The 17,994-nt window shown below is 41.8% G+C and overlaps 1 protein-coding gene across 3 annotated transcripts in view; it reads left to right on the top strand.

Annotated features, from left to right (window-relative positions):
- Positions 1–7,943, top strand: part of GFOD2 (Gfo/Idh/MocA-like oxidoreductase domain containing 2) — a 65,270-nt gene extending 57,327 nt beyond the window's left edge. For all 3 annotated transcript variants that reach the window (XM_069085723.1, XM_069085725.1, XM_069085726.1), the window contains one exon: positions 5,585–7,943. In XM_069085723.1, coding sequence (XP_068941824.1) covers positions 5,585–6,483 — 899 coding nt within the window. In that variant the 3' untranslated portion in view covers positions 6,484–7,943. The remainder of the gene's footprint in view (positions 1–5,584) is intronic.
- The last annotated feature ends 10,051 nt before the right edge of the window (positions 7,944–17,994 follow it).

Here is a 17,994-nt window from a genome sequence, read left to right on the forward strand (position 1 = left end):
GGGTGTTAAGTATCTGAGGCCAGAACAGATCCTGGGTCTCCCGATGCTGGGGCTGGCACTCTTAGTCACTGTGCCATCTGGCCACCCCGAACATAATAGACTCTTAATAAATATTTTCATTGATCCGACTTGAGAAAGCCCAGTTCTGAACTGGGAAAAGATCTGCTGAGTAATAAAGGGCAATTGAAAGACCAAGAAGTTCACGCTATTTGGAGATGGAGATGGAAAGGAGAATAAGCATGCTTTTTAGAGACCTGATTATGAACGCTTCAGGTCACCTGGTAATCACTAAGAGTGTTCATCTGGGGCTTGAGGGGCTGTGATGAAACTAGGGAGCAGCTGTGAGCATTACAGAATTTTTACAGGCCTCAAACAGCACTGTACTTTGGTAGCTTCAAGTGGAGGCACAGAACATACGTGAATGTAAATAGGCAGAGGGCAGGCCCAGACCTTTGTCCAGGCTTTTTTCTTTTACCATCCTCCCCTATGAAAGCAATCTTAAAATTAAAGACGAGCCACTAACACTCACAGCTGCTCTTAATGAACCCATTATGGATCTAAGAGATTAAAGTTTTAGGCATACGTTTATTTGCAGGTTGCAATGGCCAATAGGGCATGTTGCTTCACTAGTTTAGTATCTATCAGCTGTGTAAAGTAAAACTTTTTCTAAAATGAGCTTTAGGAGGTGGGTGACAACATGGCATAATGGAAAAAATTCATATACTCTCTATTTCTTGTATGTCCCTGATTATAAACATGCTCTCTCCCCCATTAGAATGTAAGCTCCTTGAGGGCAGGACTCTTTTTGCATTTTTTATCCCCAAAGTAAGTAATTGATCCCCTGACACAGGATAACCATTTAATATGGAGCTTTAAATTCCCACAAGATTCAGGTGCCCCCTGGTTTCAGTCTTGGGGATTTGGTAAGGCTATTTGTGTTATGTTTAAAATCTCCTTTAACAAATTTTAGACTTTAATCATAGATCCTCTGGGATACATAGGTACATGTATATGTGTGTATTCCTGTATGTATATTTGTTTAGTGTCTGGCACATAGTAGGCACTTAATAAATTCTTATTCCTTTCCTTCCTCTGGGTTTCTCTCATACTAAAGTTTTGATCATCCTGTTTACCCTTGATCATTCTAGTTTAATTCAACAAACATTTATTAAATGCCTAACAAGTGCCCTAGGGTTATAAGTAGAAAAACAAAACAATCCTTCTTAAGGAGTTTATATTGTATTGGGTTTTTATGACATATAAATAGATAATTAAATACAAGGTAATTAGAAAAGTGAGGGAGCATTAACAGTTGGGAAGATGGAATGAGAACGTCACAGAGGAGGAAACAACTGAGAAATTCTTAGGGGCAGAAATGAGGAGGGAATGAATTACAGTGAGGGAACAAGACTTGTGCAAATGGAGGAAAACAGGAGATGGTCTGTCAAGATTTGGAAAACAGTTAATAGTACACTTTGACTGGAAGATAGGGTGTGTGAAGGAGGGTCCTTCTGCAGGTAAAAGTTGGGCTGAGGTCTTTTCCAATTCTTAAATTCCATAATTCTGTGAGTAATGTGAAGTGAATTTAAGTCTAAAAAGACAGGTTGCAATCAGATTGTGGAGGGCCTTAAATACCAGACTGAGGAGATTATATTTGATTATAGAGGCAGTAGAGAGTCATGGAAGGGTTTTAGGCAGAAGGGTGACATGGTCAGACCTGTGCTTTAGCAAGATTGTTTTGGTATCTCTGTGGAGGATGGATTAGAAATGGATGAGAGTAAAAGCAGAGAGACCAATGTGAAGGCTATTATAGTAGAAATGCATTTGAGAGAACAGAGGACCAGAGCTTGGGTATTAATTGTGAATACAAAAAAGAGGATGAATTGGAGAGATGTTGCAGAGGTAGAATTGACAAGATTTGGCCCTTGATTGAGTATAAAGAATGAGAAAGAAAATTCAAAGATTGCAAATTTGCAAAATGACAAAATTGCAAAAAAAGGTTTTGCCCTCAATAGAAATAGAGAATTTTGAAGGAAGGGCACTCTTGGGGGAAGGGTGATAACTATGAGTTTTATTTTGAACATACTGAATTTTAGATGCCAATAATATATACAGATGGTGTTATTTAGCAGGCACTTGACAATGCAGGGCTGAAGTTCACTAGAAAGATAAGAGCTAGATAAATAAATCTAGTTACCTTCACAAAGGTGGTATTTAAATCTGTGGGAACTGATAATTTTGCCCATCGGGGAAAGAGTATATAAAGAAAAAAAGGACCAAATACAGATCCTTGAGGGACACCCCCATGTAGGGAGTGGGATATGAATGATGAACCAGAAAAGGAGTAGCCTCACAGGCATATAGATGACCCAGAAGCTATTAGAGGAGGAGATGTTCAACAATGTCAAAAGTTTCAGAGATGCCAAGAAGAGACTTAAGAAAAATTCACTAAGAGATCATTAATAATTAAAAAGCCATTGAACTAATAAACCTTGGAGCTAGTTTTGTGGGGGAAAATATCAATAAAATAGGTAAACTATTGGTTAATATGATTTTTAAAAAAGGAGAAAACCAAATTACTGGTGTCAAAAATTAAAAGTGTGAATGTACCACCAACAAAAATGAAATTAAAACAATTATTATAAGTTATTTTGTCAAATTATATGCCAATATAACACAATCTAAATGAAACAGATGAATATTTACAAAAACATAAATTGCCCAGATTAGCATGAGGAAGTAAAATACATAAATAACCTAACCTGTCTTGGGGGGGGGGAGGGGAGATTAAGCAAGCCATACATGAGCTCCTTAAGGAAAAAATCCCTAGGACCGGATGGTTTACAAGTAATTCCACCAAACATTTAAGGAACAATTAGTCCCAATACCGTATAAACTATTTGAAAAAATAGGGAAATAAGGAGTCCTACCAAACAACTTTTATGACACAGATATGGTTTTGGTACCTAAATCAGGGAGAGCAAAAGAGAAAGAAAACCATAAGCCAATTTCTCAAAAAATTTAAATAAAATACTAGCAAGGAGATTACAGCAATATATGACAAAGATCAATACTATGACCCAGGTGGGATTTATGCTAGGAATAAAGAGCTGGTTCAATATTAGGAAAATTATAAGCATAATTGACCAAATCAATAACAAAAATAACAAAAAAAATAATTATCTCAATAGATGCAGAAAAAGCTTTTGACAAAATACAACACCCATTCCTACTAAAGACATTAGAATGTATAAATTAAGCCTTTCTTAAAATAAGTAATATCTTTCTAAAACCAAGAGGAAGCATTAATCATAATGGGGGTAAACTAGAAACCTTCCCATTAAGATAAGGAGTGAAGCAAGGATGTCCATTATTACCACTCTTGTTTACAAGTATTATATTAGACATGTTAGCTGTAGAAATAAGAGAAGAAAAAGAAATCAAAGGAATAAAAATAGGCAATGAGGAAACAAAGCTATCGTTCTTTGAAGTAAAATGATATATACTTAAAAAACCCTAAAGAATCAACTAAAAAAGTAGTTGAAACAATTAACAACTTTAGCAAAGTTACAAGATATAAAATAAACCCATACAAATCATCAGCATTTCTGTATATTACCAACAAAACCCAGTAGGAAGAGACATCAAGAGAAATTCCATTTAAAATAACTGTCAAGACAAACCCAAGGACACAATTACAAAACACTTTTCACACAAATAAAGATGATTCTAAACAACGGGAAGAATATTCATTGTTTAAGGATAGGCTGATCCAAAAATAAAAATTACAATTCTGTCTAAGCTGATTTACTTGTTCAGTGCCATACCAATCAAACTACCAAACAATTATTTTATAGAGCTATAAAAAATAATGGAGGCAGGCAGCTAGATGGCCCTCGAGTCAGGAAAACTTGAGTTCAAATTTGGCTTCAGATGCTTATTAGCTGTGTTACCCTGGGCAAGTCACTTAACCTTCATTTGCCTTAATCCACTGGAGAAGGAAATGACAAACCACTGCAATATCTTTACCATTAAAACTTCATGAACAGTACTGACATGCTGTGGTGTTTGGGGTCATGAAAAGTTGGACACAATTGAGCAACTCCACAACAACAGAAAAAATAAAAACAAAATTCATCTACAAGAACAAAAGTTCAGGGATATCAAGGGAATCAGTGAGGAAAAGATGTGAAGGAAGACAGCCTAGCAGGACCAGATTTCAAACTGTATTACAAAGTAATGATCATCAAAACAATCTGGTACTGGCTAAGAAGAGAGTGGCAAGACAGATTAGGTATGCAGACAGCATAGTAAATGACGCTAGTAATCTAGTGTTTAATAAACCCAAAGCTGTGAGGGTAAGAACATACCATTTGACAAAACTATCTATACCAAGATAAGGTCAAAATGGGTGTGTGATTTAGACAGAAAAGATAATATCATAAGCAACTTAGAGGAGCATGGAAAATTTTAGATGTAGCTAAGTCAGATCTATGGATAAGGGAAGAGTTTATGACCAGAAAGGAGATAGAGAGGATCACAGGAAGTAAAATGACTAATTTTGATTACACAAAATTTATAGTTTTTGTATGAACAAAATCAGGGCAGCCAAATTTAAAAAGAAAGCAGGAACTGGGGGGAAGGTGGAGATTACAGTAAGTTTCTCTGATAGAGGCCTAATTTCTCAGGTAGGGAACTGAGTCAAATTTATAAAAATAAGATCCATTCTCCAATTGATAAATGGTCAAAAGATATGAACAAGCAGTTTTCAGAAGAAGAAATCAAAGCTATCAATAATCACATGAAAAAGTACTGTCACTATTGATTATTGTTGTTTCTGTTCAGACGTGCAGCTCTGTGACCCTGTTTGGGGTTTTCTTGGAAGAGATGCTGGAGTGGTTTGCCATTTCCTTCTCCAGCTCATTTTATGTTTGAGGAAACTGAAGCAAGCAGGGTCAAGTGGTTTACTCAGAGTCACATGGCTAGTAAATGTCTGAGGCTAGATTTAAACTCAGGAAGATGAGACTTCTGACTCCAGGCATGGCACTTTATCCACTAAACCATATAACTTCCCCCAATAGCTGCACTATTGATTAGAGAAATACAATTTCTCTGATACTCTGAGGTATCACCTCATAGCTATCAGATTGGCTAACATGACTGAAAAGGAAAATGACTAGTGCTGGAAGGGATGTGGAAGAATAGGGACACTCATGCATTGTTGCTAGAATATTGGAGAACAGTTTGGAACTATTCCTGAAGGGTGCGCATACCCTTTGATTCAGCAGTACTGCTACTAGGGCTGTATCCCAAGGAGATGAAAAAAAGGGGGGAAGGACCTACATTACATGTTTACAGCAGCTCTTTTTGTGGTGGCAAAGAACTGGAAATTGAGGGGATGCTTTTCAGTTTGGGGAACTGCTGAACAAGTTATAGTTTATGATTGTGATGAAATACTAGTGTGTTATAAGAAATCGCAAGCAGGTTGGATTCAGAAAAAAGCTTGGGAAGTGAGCAGATCCATTGTGTCTCATACAGGTTTTCAAATCCTCTATTCAGATTTCCTGTTCTGTCTTGTCCTCAGGTATTGGGAAAAATGTGATCTGTGAAAAAGCAGCAACTTCGGTGGATGCCTTCAAGATGGTGACAGCGGCACGCTACTACCCTAAACTCATGAGTCTTGTGGGGAATGTCCTTCGATTCTTGCCTGCCTTTATTCGGATGAAGCAGCTGATTGAAGAACATTACATTGGCAATGTGATGATCTGTGATGTGCGTGTGTACTGGGGCAGCCTTCTTAGCCACAAGTACAACTGGATCTGTGATGAGCACATGGGGGGTGGTGGGCTGCATACAATGGGCACCTATATTGTTGACCTCTTAACCCACCTAACTGGGAGGAAGGCTGAGAAGGTCCACGGTTTTCTGAAGACATTTGTAAAACAGAATGCCGAGATAAGTGGAATCCGGCATGTCACCAGTGATGACTTCTGCTTTTTCCAGATGCTTATGAATGGGGGTGTTTGTAGCACAGTAACTCTCAACTTCAACATGCCAGGCTCCTTTGTGCACGAAGTCATGATTGTGGGGTCTGCTGGTCGCCTCATAGCCCGAGGATCTGACCTCTATGGACAGAAGGGCTCTGCGCTCCAGGAAGAACAGCTGCTGACAGACTCTTTGACAATCAATGCAGGGCTTCTAGAAAAGGGATTTAAAGACATTCCACTGCTGTACCTGAAAGGCATGGTCTACATGGTGCAGGCTTTGCGTCAGTCATTTCAGGAACAAGATGACCATCGTACCTGGGATTGTAAGCCAGTCTCCATGGCAGCCTCATTTGAGGATGGGCTTTACATGCAGAGTGTGGTGGATGCCATAAAGAAATCCAGCAGGTCTGGGGAATGGGAGACTGTGGAAGTCATGACTGAGGAGCCAGATGCCAATCAGAACCTTTGTGAGGCACTTCAAAGAAACAATGTATGAGCTGGCCACTGGCCATTTGGGATAATGGTGTAGGGCAAGGGATATCCTGGGGTCCACCCTTCTTTGTGGAAGACACATGGATTTGTATCTAATCAGTCAGGTTATCATACATCTGGGCAAAAACCTGAAGTAACCACGGGGAAAAGGCAGAGTGAGTTCTCAGACTCATTGGGAGGTTTATGGCTTCCATTGCTGTTGGATCAGATTGTTAGCAAAACTTGAATTTCCCTTTGCACTCCCAGAAAAGGACAGAGCTGTCACCCATGACATCATGATGTGAGAAGAAGTCCTACTTGCTTTTTCATGCCTTTTGATAGGACAGGGAAGCATACATTGAGGAGTCGGATCTGCTGCCCCAGCCTCCTGGGAAATTACTTTATGCATCCAGACCTGGATAGAACTGATAACAGGGTCTCCCTCCCCACCCCTCTTCTGGGCAAGGGCACCTCCATCAGGGCCTCAGGGCTTATCTCTGGGCTCCTCTTCCCTGACCTCCCTTACTCTTGTTCACAGAGGGGCAGGATGCAGAGAAAGGACTCTCTCCCTGTTGATTTATAGGCTCAGGTCTTCTGACTGAATGATAAGATGGGGAATATGGGACCACCTTCCCACACACTACCCAGTCTAAAAGTTGGAAGAGAAGGGGAAAGTCCATGTTCTAAAGAACACCTCCTGGAGGTGACTAAACTCTGAAACAAATGTTTGGTATTTCAACCATGAAAACAAAGAGAAGAAAGAAGATTAAAACACCTGAAAAAAAAACTAAAATAAATGAATCAGAAGATCTGATATTCTGCATTGTTTGTGGGATGGGAGAGGGAAGAAATTTTAAAGATTCATTCGAGGAGACTAAAATTTTCATTTCCAGATGGGCTCTGCAGTGACTAGTCCTCAGTGATTTCCATGAAACAGGAATAGAGCTAACTGATTTTTGGAGAAACTAATAATTTGGACAATCGACCCACATATCCAGGCCCTTTTCTCTGCCTCTGACCCTTTAGCTTCCATCCTGGCCTCTTGCCAGCCCCTCCCCACCATGGGTCCCATTTTTGGTGTTCCCTGAAGGGCTGGCTTCTCTCTCAGGGAAAAAAACAAAATAAAACACAAAACATAAAGAAATGTAGATGGTGCTTATGGCTTCCTGAGGTCATGTGTAGTTTCAGGAAGACCAGGAGATGGGAGGCTTCTCAGAAAACTCAAAACTGAGGAGACAAAGGAAAAGGGATGACTGCCACAGAAATGCGCATGCAGCCCCTAGGATAAAGAAGGGGCAGATGAGAAGTGGTATTTCGGGAAGCACCCGAGGGCTGGGGGGCAGATGATCTGGCAGGCCTCCCAGGACACCCTCTGCCCCCCAGCCTGGGGCAGGTTTTGGTGGAAAATGCACTGCAGGGACTGATTTTTGCCTGTAATGCACAGGAGGTAACTCCAGTCTTATTAAATGTGTTTTGTGTATGTAAGGATGCTTTAGTTTGTGTTCTTTCTAGCCTTTCATGTGTTCACTTTTATAAAGCATTAATTTCAGCCTGATGGTTCCATGAAATGATCTTTTGGGAAAAAGAGAAAGTATCACCCTGCTTATTTGTGTGGATCTTTTCTTTCCTAACCAAGAGGCCCCCTGGTTCTGACAGCTAAGGTCCCTTCCATCTTTAAAATTAGGTAGCCTTGATTCTAATGATCTCACTTGTCCTGAGCCAGCTCCCCAGAAAAGCTATCTAAAGAGGATAAAACTCGGGCCCTGAATCACTTCCCATTCAGTGGCTTTCTCTTCTCCCACTCCCCAAAAGGAAACAAAGATTCAGTGAAAGCTTCATTCCATTTGTTATACTCTAGAGATATTGTGGAGCTTCCAGTCCAGTATTATCACCTTATCTCTGCTTCCTTCCTTCCTTTGTTTATTCTTCTATTCAGTAGCATTATTAAGAATCTGTGGTGTGCCCAGCACTAAGCTACTGACTGGTGGAGATAACGGTGCTTAAGCCCCGCCTTCATGGAACTTGTAGGCTAATTGCAGTGATAAGGCACAGTCCCAGAGACCAGGTCTGCAGTATTACATCTGTCCTGTGTCCAGATGCTGCCTGTTGGAGCTAGAGTCACAGCCTGGAGAATGGAATCTTCCTTTCCATCACTGGTGTCTCTTCTCTCCTTGGTTTATCAGCTCTTTTGCCTGGGCCAGCTGATGAACTGGGACGCTGGGCTTTTGTAGATCTGGTTTTGGGCTGGGGGCCAGCTGTCTCGGTGATGACAAGCCTCAAATACAACTATAGGTGGATGGAAGGGACACCTTCCATAGCCTTTCCTTCTCAGTCAAATCAGTTCAGTCACATGCAAGGCATTGTGCTAAGTGCTAGTAGTACAACTATAAAAATGGCATTCCCTGCCTTGCAAGAGTTCTTATTCTCCTGGAATTATAAGGATCATCCCAGTAATGGAACAGGAAAAGAGGCATAAACAGGGACAATGACAGATCTCCCAAAGACATGTCTGTGGTTTGGGAAAGCACTTCGACATGCTCAGACATGAGGGATCCGTCCGCTACAGTGGAAAGTGTGTGTCCTGGATCTGCTCCTTAACATGGGACCTTGGGAAGGAAAATGACGTAACTTTCCTTGGCCTTGGGGGTAGCCTAGATAATCTCTAAAGTCTGGGAATACCAAGTTGGAAACAGAACAGCTCCTGCTCTCAGGGCTTCTTTTCTACTGGGAGAGTGGAATGTTGGGGAGAGAATATTAACTCCTGCACCTGAGCTGGGCCTGAGAGGCAGAGGTAAGAAGAAGGTCACATAAGCATAGGATAGTGGTCTGACCCAATTCAGAGATAGAAGATGTGGGGAGAGCTCATAATCCAGTTTGGCTTGAGGCAGAGTGTTGAAGGCACTATAGATATTAAGATTAAATAGATATGGGGAGCACCTCCTCCCTTTCCCCCAAGGGACCCCAGATTCCAGGTACTCAGTGTGACCTCACTGCTAAAATGATAGCGCATTGACCCTCCTTGGCGTGTTGACCTTACTCTAGTCAGGCAGAGGACACAGTTCAAAGTGAAGTGATTTACTGGAATAGCATGTAAGAACAAGAGCAGGGAAAGATTCCTGCCTACTTCCTGGGGTGCAGGCTCCCACAAAGAGTGTCGGGGGGGGGAGTGGGCATATGGAGTTCTCAAGTAGAAGGGCACACCCATAGGAAATAGAGGGGCCAAGCCAGTGTTCGTTTTTGGTACTGAGGGTGTTCCTTGTGGCAGTCTTGTAATGTCCTTGAGCTAATCTTCTTGGGAATGGCCCTAGGAGCCTCTGGGGCTGCTCCTGAGCCAACACATGGCTCCACTGCTTGGCTGTGGCCTCTGCAACATCCAAGCCTTGGGTACTGCTATGTGTTTTTGGAAAGAACTGGAACCCATATTCTAGGTTCAGCAGCAAACTGGGCTCTGGAGCCTACCAGCTCCAGGCACCATCAGAGGTTCCTAGAATGAATGGTACCACCCCTTGGGGGGGGCACTGGAACAATGTAGGGGGAGAAGTAGTAGCCTTGGGTCAACTGGGGGGCATTGCATAAAAACAAGAGGGCAGTACAAGTATAAGGAAAGAGAAGAAAATTTTGAAAAACCATACATTTTTCATCTGTTGTGTAACAGAGTTAAAGTCATAGTGATTACATTATTTTCCATATACACAAAATGCAAGTTATAACCAATCAGTAGTCTAGTCCACTGACAGGTCTTAACAAGCAAGTGTTGGCAGGTGAGCATGGGGTGCATTGTTGGAAAGTCCAGCATGCATCAACAGGAATATGTGTGTGAAATGACTTGTTTGTAATAAGATATTATATAGTTACGTGATACAACATTGCATCATCAAAATTTCAATTCAGGAAACCCCCCCACAAATTTACAATAAATTATTAGATTTAAGATGTGTCATTTAAAAAAAATTATATTTTTTGAAATGGCATATTTAAAAAAAAACGTTAAAGGGTTAAAGAAAGTAGATTTCCAAGGGAGGCACTGAGTAAAGTTTTCTTAAAAGGGGGTGGTAGACCAAATAAGTTTAGGAACCTCTGAGTCTAGAGTCTGCTCAGCAATTGTTCTTCCTTTGACCCTACACTACTTCAGTAAGATAACATAGTATGGAGAGAGAAATTCCCTTTTTTCCCACACCTGGAGGTGCCTTATAAGGGAAAAGGTGTAGCACAGTCCTCAAGAGAGAGAACTTCTGCTCCACTGACTTCTTGGTTGAATTGCTTTGCTCTTGAACTCTCCAAGGAGACTGCCTTCCCCTGTTGTCAATCCCAATCCCAGTGGTAACAGAGCTGCTCAAAGTTTTTGAACAGAGGAATGACTAATATAGTCACACCTGAGCCTTAAAGGAGGTTATTTTGACAGCTGTGGAGCAAATAGATTGGAGACAGAGACTGGGAGCAGGGAGACTCGTTTGGATAGAATTAGAAAAGTGTTGGAGGGAACAGCTAGGTGGAAGTGAATAGAGCACTGACCTTGGGATCCCGCCTTAAAATCCAGCCTTAGACACTTAATAGCAGTGTGACTCTTGGCAAGCCACTTAATCCTGATTGCCTCCAAAAAGAAAAGAAAGAAAGGAAAGTATTGAGGATGAATGAAGAGAAAAAAAATGTGGAGGTAAGGAGTTGGTAACTGCTTGGATATGGGGAGGTGAAGCTTTGGTCCAAGGTTTACATACCTTATTGGCTCATCCATGTTAGGGATAGAATTCATTGTCATTATTTAGGATTTGACCTTTTAAATCTTGGGAACCCCATCTCTGAAGTACTGTGTGCTATATCATGGTCTGGCCGCACTGGAAAAACTGTGTAGCTGGTCCCAAAGCAGGGAAGCATTTGACTGCTTGAGAGCAGAGACTCTTTGACCTTTCTGTATGTCTTAATATTTTTTTTCTTTTTGGAGAGGGGAGGGCAGGGCAATTGGGATTAAGTGATTTGCCCAAGGTCACATGGCTAGTAAGTGTTAAGTGTCTGACGCCAAATTTGAACTCAGGTCCTCCTGACTCCAGGGCTGGTGCTCTATTCACTGTGCCACCTAGCCACACCAGACTTTTCTGTATACCCTCTGTGATTGGGCTAGTGCCTGGCACTCAGTAGGTGCTTAATAAATGTTTATTGTTTGATTAACCTAGGGTACTCTCTTCCTGGTCATTGACCCTCTGAATTGTTTCCCTAAACCGTTTTTTTTTTTTAAAGCAATTGGGGTTAAGTAACTTGCTCAAGGTTACATGGCCAGTTATTTTTTGTGTGGATGTTAAGTATCCGAGGCCGGAACCGAACCCAGGTCTCTCGACTCTGGGGCCGGCGCTCTTACTCACTGCACCACTTGGCCGCCCCCCTAAACGCAGTTTTAATAAGCTTAGGGGTCAGTCAGTTAGCAAGCATTTATTATATGCTTACAGTGTGCCAAGCATAATGCTAAATTCTGACTTGACAAATAGCTAGCATTAAGTAAGTACCTTACCAGATCATATCCAGGTAATGGGCTAAGTTCTGGGGATACAAAGAAAGTCAAAAAGCAAACAATCCCCCTCTCTAGGAATTGTCTAACGGGTGAGGCAACAATTAGGTACAAACAAGATGTATGCAGGGCGGATTGAGGGGCAGTCTCAGAGGGAAGGCACCAAGATTAGGGAATACTGGGAAAGACTTCTTACAGAAGGTAGGACTTTAACTGAGACCTGAAGGAAGCCAGGGAGCCCAGGAGGGGGAGAGATAGTGGCCAGTGTTCGAGGCAAGGGAGACAACCACTGAAAACACTTGGATTATGGAGAAGGATGTCATCTACAAGCAGTAGAAGGTAGGGCAATGTCGCTGGATCACAGAATACAAGGATGGGGAATAAGGCACAAGAAGACTGGGGACAGGTGGGGATGGGGATGAGGGTTTGAAGGGCTATAAAAGCCAAACCACAGATTTTATATTTGATCTTGGAGTAGGGAGCCAATGGAGTTTATTAAAAGTGATATGGTCAGAGCCATGGTTTAGGAAGCTGAATGGAGTGAAGGAGAAACTGGAATGAGGAAGAAGGAGGCAGGTAGATGAACCAGAAAGCTATTGAAATAGTCCAAATTGAGGAGATGAGGGCTTGGACTTGGTAGCAACAGTGTCAGAGGAGAGAAGGGATTGTACAGAAACAAGACTTGACCATTGATTGGATTTGGAGTTAAGGAAGAGTCCCAGGTTTCAAGCCTAGGGGTCTGAGAGGTTAGTGGTATCTACACAGTAATAGGAAAATTAAGAAGGGAGGCTTTGGGAGGAAAGATAATGAGCTTAGTTTTGGAAACGTTGAATTTAAAGTATCTACAGGACATCCAGTTCTAGACGTGTAAAATGCAATTAGAGAGGTGAGACTGGAGGTCAGGAAAAAGGTTAGGGCTGGACTAGTAGATCTGAGAGCCATCAGCATAGAGATAGCCACTGAAACCATGGGAGTTGATGAGATCACCAAGTGAAATAGTATAGAGAGAAGGGGGTGCCCTAGCACAGAACTTTGGGGACCCCCCCACTGTTGAAGAGTATGACATGGATAGAATCAAGCAAAGGAGACAGGAAGGAGTGGTCAGATAAGTAGGAAGAGACTAGCAAAGAGGAAAGAATGGTTGACAATACCAAAGGCTTCAGAGGAGTCAAAAAGGATGAAAATTGAGAAAAGACCATTAGATTTGGCGATTAAGAGATTATTGGTAATTTTGGAGAAAGCAATTTTGGTCAGAAACCAGACTGCAAAGAGTCGAGAGAGAGAGAGGTAAGGAAGTAGAGATACACCTGCTCTTGGTAGCTCTTCTCAAGAAGTTTAGCCACAAAAGGGAGGAAAAATATAGGATGATATTAGGCAAAAGCTGTCCTCTTCAAGCACTTCCCATTCTAATGGGGAAACAACATGCAAACAGCTGCAATCTAAGATGAAATACCGTGTAAACTGGATATAAACAGTAATAATGAAAAGGAGAATTCACATAGGAGAACTTCCTAACTTTGGAGATGTTTGGAGACAGAATGCCCTCCTCTGAGTGTTTCAGAGACAGAATCCTGAAAAGCAAATCATGGGTCAGATCTAGGATATTCCATTTTAATCAAGTCCTTCTCTGGATTTTGCTACAAATTCTTTACATATGTAACAGTAGCCTGGCACATAGGCATTTAAATGCTTGTTGATTGTTTTGCAAAGGAGGGAAGCACAAGATTTCCAAACAACTTGAGGCTTTAGATCTGATGTACAAGTAAGGATACAATAATAACACAGATTTTGAGCCTGGATGACTGGAAGATTGGTGGTGCGCTTGATAGTAACAGGAAAGTTGGGAAGAGAAGAGTTGGAGGGAAAGATAGATGATTCTGTTTTGAACATACTGTTCGAGATATCTAAAGAAATCCACTTTGATATGCCCAATAGGCAGTTGGTGATAAGAGACTGAAGGTCAAGTGAGAGGTCAGGAATGAATTTATAGAACTGGGATTCTGCAGAGATGATTATTAAATTCTTGGGAGGTGGTGAAGTCACCAAGTGAGAAAGTGGGGCGGGGGCGGGGGGAGAGGAAAACACCAGCAACTTATTTATTGTCTATCCATCCTTTCCAGATTAGACTAGGAGGTTGCCTGCTGATTTGTGCTTGAGGCTGTAGTACCCGGACCTTGTCCCAGAGGTGAGAGCTAGAAGAGAACTTAGACCATTCGGACCAAACTCTTCATTTTACAGATAAGGAAACTGAGTCAGAGAGGTTAGGACACCTTGACCAAGGTCACATAACTTGTAAGCCGCAGATCCAGGTTCAACCCTTGAAGGAGCAGGAACATTTCACCCCACCTTCATGTTCTGTCGACTTTATTCCTACCATCTGGTTCTCTTTTTTTTTTTTCCTTTTTGCTTTTTGGAGGGGGAAGGCAGGGCAATTTAGGTTAAGTGACTTGCCCAAGGTCACACAGCTAGTTTTGTGTTAAGTGTCTGAGGCTGGATTTGAACTCAGGTCCTCCTGACTCCAGGGCTGGTGCTCCATTCACTGCACCACCTAGCCACCCCTACCATCTGTTTCTATCTAGTTTTCCTGGAGGACCTGAGGAGCAGGCTCATCCCTGCTCACTCCCTAGGACCTGTTTAACAAGGGTGAGATCCAGCCTCTTCCTCATCTATAAAATGAAGGTGGTGGACTCCATTAGCTCTGACTTCCCTTCCTTTGGCATTATTTTACAAAATAAGAGGAAGCTAGAATCAGAGAGGTTAAGCTCAGAGAGGGAAGTCGTTTGCCAGAGGGCTCCCAGGGAGCCACGAAGGAAGAATGCCAGTGTTCTTTGGGGTATGCCACGTGGAAGGAGAAGGCATCTATCTGCCACCCAAGAAGAGGCCTTTCATACTCCTGCAGGAAACATAGCAAGTAAAATTGATTGTGCCTTTTGCCTTCAACGTTAAGTTTGTGGGGAAAGTACCTAATCTGACCATAACATGAGGAATGCTGGAGAGCATTAGCTCTCCAGACACAAAGAATAGTAAGAATCATATCAACTTCTGTGGTCTTGGACCTTGTCACAGAGTGACCCCTACTGGAGAAAGGTGCAGTTACACTGTTGCTGAGCATAAGGAAGAGATTTTTTTCCCCAAGCATCTTGAGGACATGGTTCTCCAACTGGGTTTCTTGAAAAATGTGTTTTGTACTGATAAATAAATAAATGCCTTTTGTACTGATATCACAGTAATTTCCCACTCTTTCCTCTAGATTGAACCTTCCCTTAAAACAATTAAGCAAAAACATACAAACCTTGTCTGATGTGTCTGTAACATCCTATTCTAATAATCCCCCACCTCTGTGGTGAGGGAGGAGGTATGTTTCAGTTTTTTTAATATCTGTTTAATATCTCTTCTCTGAGACCTTCATTTTTAAAAATTCCTCAGCTTCCTTTTAGTGATTTTTTACATAGTACAAGTTTTCCGCTTAGGCTTATTGTATCCATTTATAGTCTTCCCAAATATTAGGACATATATGTCATTTCTTACTGCACAGTAATATTCCATTACACTCATATACCATAGCTTCCTGTCTTCATTACCCAAACAATGGACGCCCACTTTGTTTCTAGTTATTTGCTACTACAGAGAGAGCTGCTATGAATATTTTGGCATATATTGTACCTTTGTTTCTGTCTTTAATTTCCTTGAGATTTATGGCGAGTCTTAGGATTGCTAGGTCAGAGGGGAGAGGCAGCTTGGTCATTTTTGCTGCACAATTCAGAAATAGTTGTGACCTAGAATAGTTGAACTATTTCACAGTTCCACTGATGGTGCATCATTGGATCTATCTGCCCACAGCCCTTCCAGCTTTAGCTGTTCCTACCTTTTGTCATCTTTATCCATTTGGATGATGTGAAGTAAAACCTCAGGGTTGTTTTAATATACAAATATCTTATGACTAGTAATTTTGAGCATATTTCCAGGTGATAATTTATAATTTGCAATACTTTGAAAACTGTTTGTATTACTTAGCCATTTATCTTTTGGGGAATTGATTTTTTTCAAGGCAAAACTTTTCATGTCAATCAGATATAGATGAATTGAGAACAAGGAACTTTTTCCCCTCCGAAATGGTCCCAAAAAGAGAATTTTTTTTTACTGTGATGACCCCAATGATGTCAGGAGTCTGAATTCCCTGACTTCTGTGAAGACAGACCATTGGGATGGGGAGGGTATGACCACAGGGGAATTTTTTAATCATTGCTGAATCAGTTCAGGTAGGTCATTGACTTTCTAAGGATATGGCCTCAAGGTGGGGTCCTCTGTGGGTTTTAGACTTGTTCTGTTTGACCCCAAAAGGCAGAAGTAGAGTAATGGACATCATACAATGCCCTTCCCCAGCCCATCTCATTCCCATTCCCTTTAATCCTGTAACACTATCTACACTTCTGTAGGACTCATCCTTCATCATAGCTAACTTCATTTTCCATCTTTTCATACTCCTTTCATCTTCTGGCCTCCATGGAAACCTGACTCCTTCCTGATAGAGGCTAGCCTCTCTGGCTGCCTTTTCCAGCAGTAGCTGAACTTGCACTTATTCATGTCCTCCACCACCCACCTTCACTGGTTGAGGCAGAGACGTTGGAATTCTCCCTGCTCCCCATGACCACTTCCAGACTTTCCCTCTACTTCTGTTTCTCAGAACTTCTCTTCTTCTGAGGTTCACTCAATCTGTATCCAAGACACTATCAAAATTCTGGTAGCTGTTTTCTACCAACCATCCATCAGGCCCCGAACCTTCCCTTTTTCCAAACATATCTATTACTGTGCAAAATACCACCACCTTACCCAGGTGTTCTCTATAACTCCTCCATCCCACCCACCCACATATCCCATATGTTGCTAAGTAAGGCCTGTCAATTTTACCTGCAGTTGTCTCTCATATATACCTCCTTCTCTCTGATGACAGTGTACCTACCCTGGTACAGGCCCTCATCGACTCCCACCTGGACTTTTGCAGTCATCTGCTGCTAGGTCTGCTACCTCAAGTCCCTTCCCACTCCGGTCCATCTTCCATTCAGCTGGCAGAGTGAGCTTCCTAAAGTACAGGTCTGACTATTTCCCTCAGCTTCTGAATGAACTCTAGTGGCTTTCTCCTCTAGCGCACAGAGCTCTCCACAACCTGCCCCCTTATCTTCCCAGTCTTTTCACACCTTACACCCCTCCACATACCCTGAGATCCCAGGACACTGGGCTCCTTTTTGTTCTTTGCACAAGATACTCCTTCTCCCAATGGCATTTTCACTGGCTGCCCTCCCTCATGCCTGGAATGCTTACCCTCATCTCTGCCTCCTGGCTTCCCTGGCTTCCTTTAAGTCCCAGCTACAATCCTACCTTTACTGGAAGCCTTCGCCAATTTCCCTCAATACTAGTGACTTTCTTCTGTTAATTATCTCTGATTTAGCCTGTATATAGCATGTTCGGACATAATTGTGTGTTTTTGTCTCCATTAGATTGTAAGCTCCTTGAGGACAGGAACTGCCTTTCTTTGTATTTCTAGCACTTAGTTCTGCACATATGCTGTTCAGTCTTTCCAGCCTCTTCATGACTCCGTTTGGGGTTTTTTTTTTTTGGCAAGAATAACCGGCCTGACACAAAGTGGGTACTTAATGTTTATTAACTGACTGATTAAAGACCAGAGAAATAAGGCAATTTACTTAAGTTTCTACAGCTAGTAACGTGGGGAGCTGAGACTTGACCCTAGGTCTAGTGACCTAGAGAGACAGATAATAAAATCAGGTGAATTCAGAACTGGTTGGATTCAAAGAACAGTTATTGGTTCATTGTAAACATGGCAGGGATATTGCAGGGATATGTGCTTGTCCCTGGCTGTTCAGCAATTTCTTGATAAAGGCCTATTTGGATAAAGGCTTATCAAATTTTCAGATGATACCAAGTTGGGAGGGGTAGCAGACACACTGGAGGACAGTGTCGGGATCCAAAAGAATCTTGATGGGCCAGAACATTCGGTCAAATATATCAAGATGAAATTCAATA

The sequence above is a fragment of the Petaurus breviceps genome, unplaced genomic scaffold, assembly GCF_028583685.1.
Source record: "Petaurus breviceps papuanus isolate PSGF00001 unplaced genomic scaffold, PetGlider_PUasm1.0 176, whole genome shotgun sequence".
NCBI classification, from domain to species: Eukaryota; Metazoa; Chordata; class Mammalia; order Diprotodontia; family Petauridae; genus Petaurus; species Petaurus breviceps.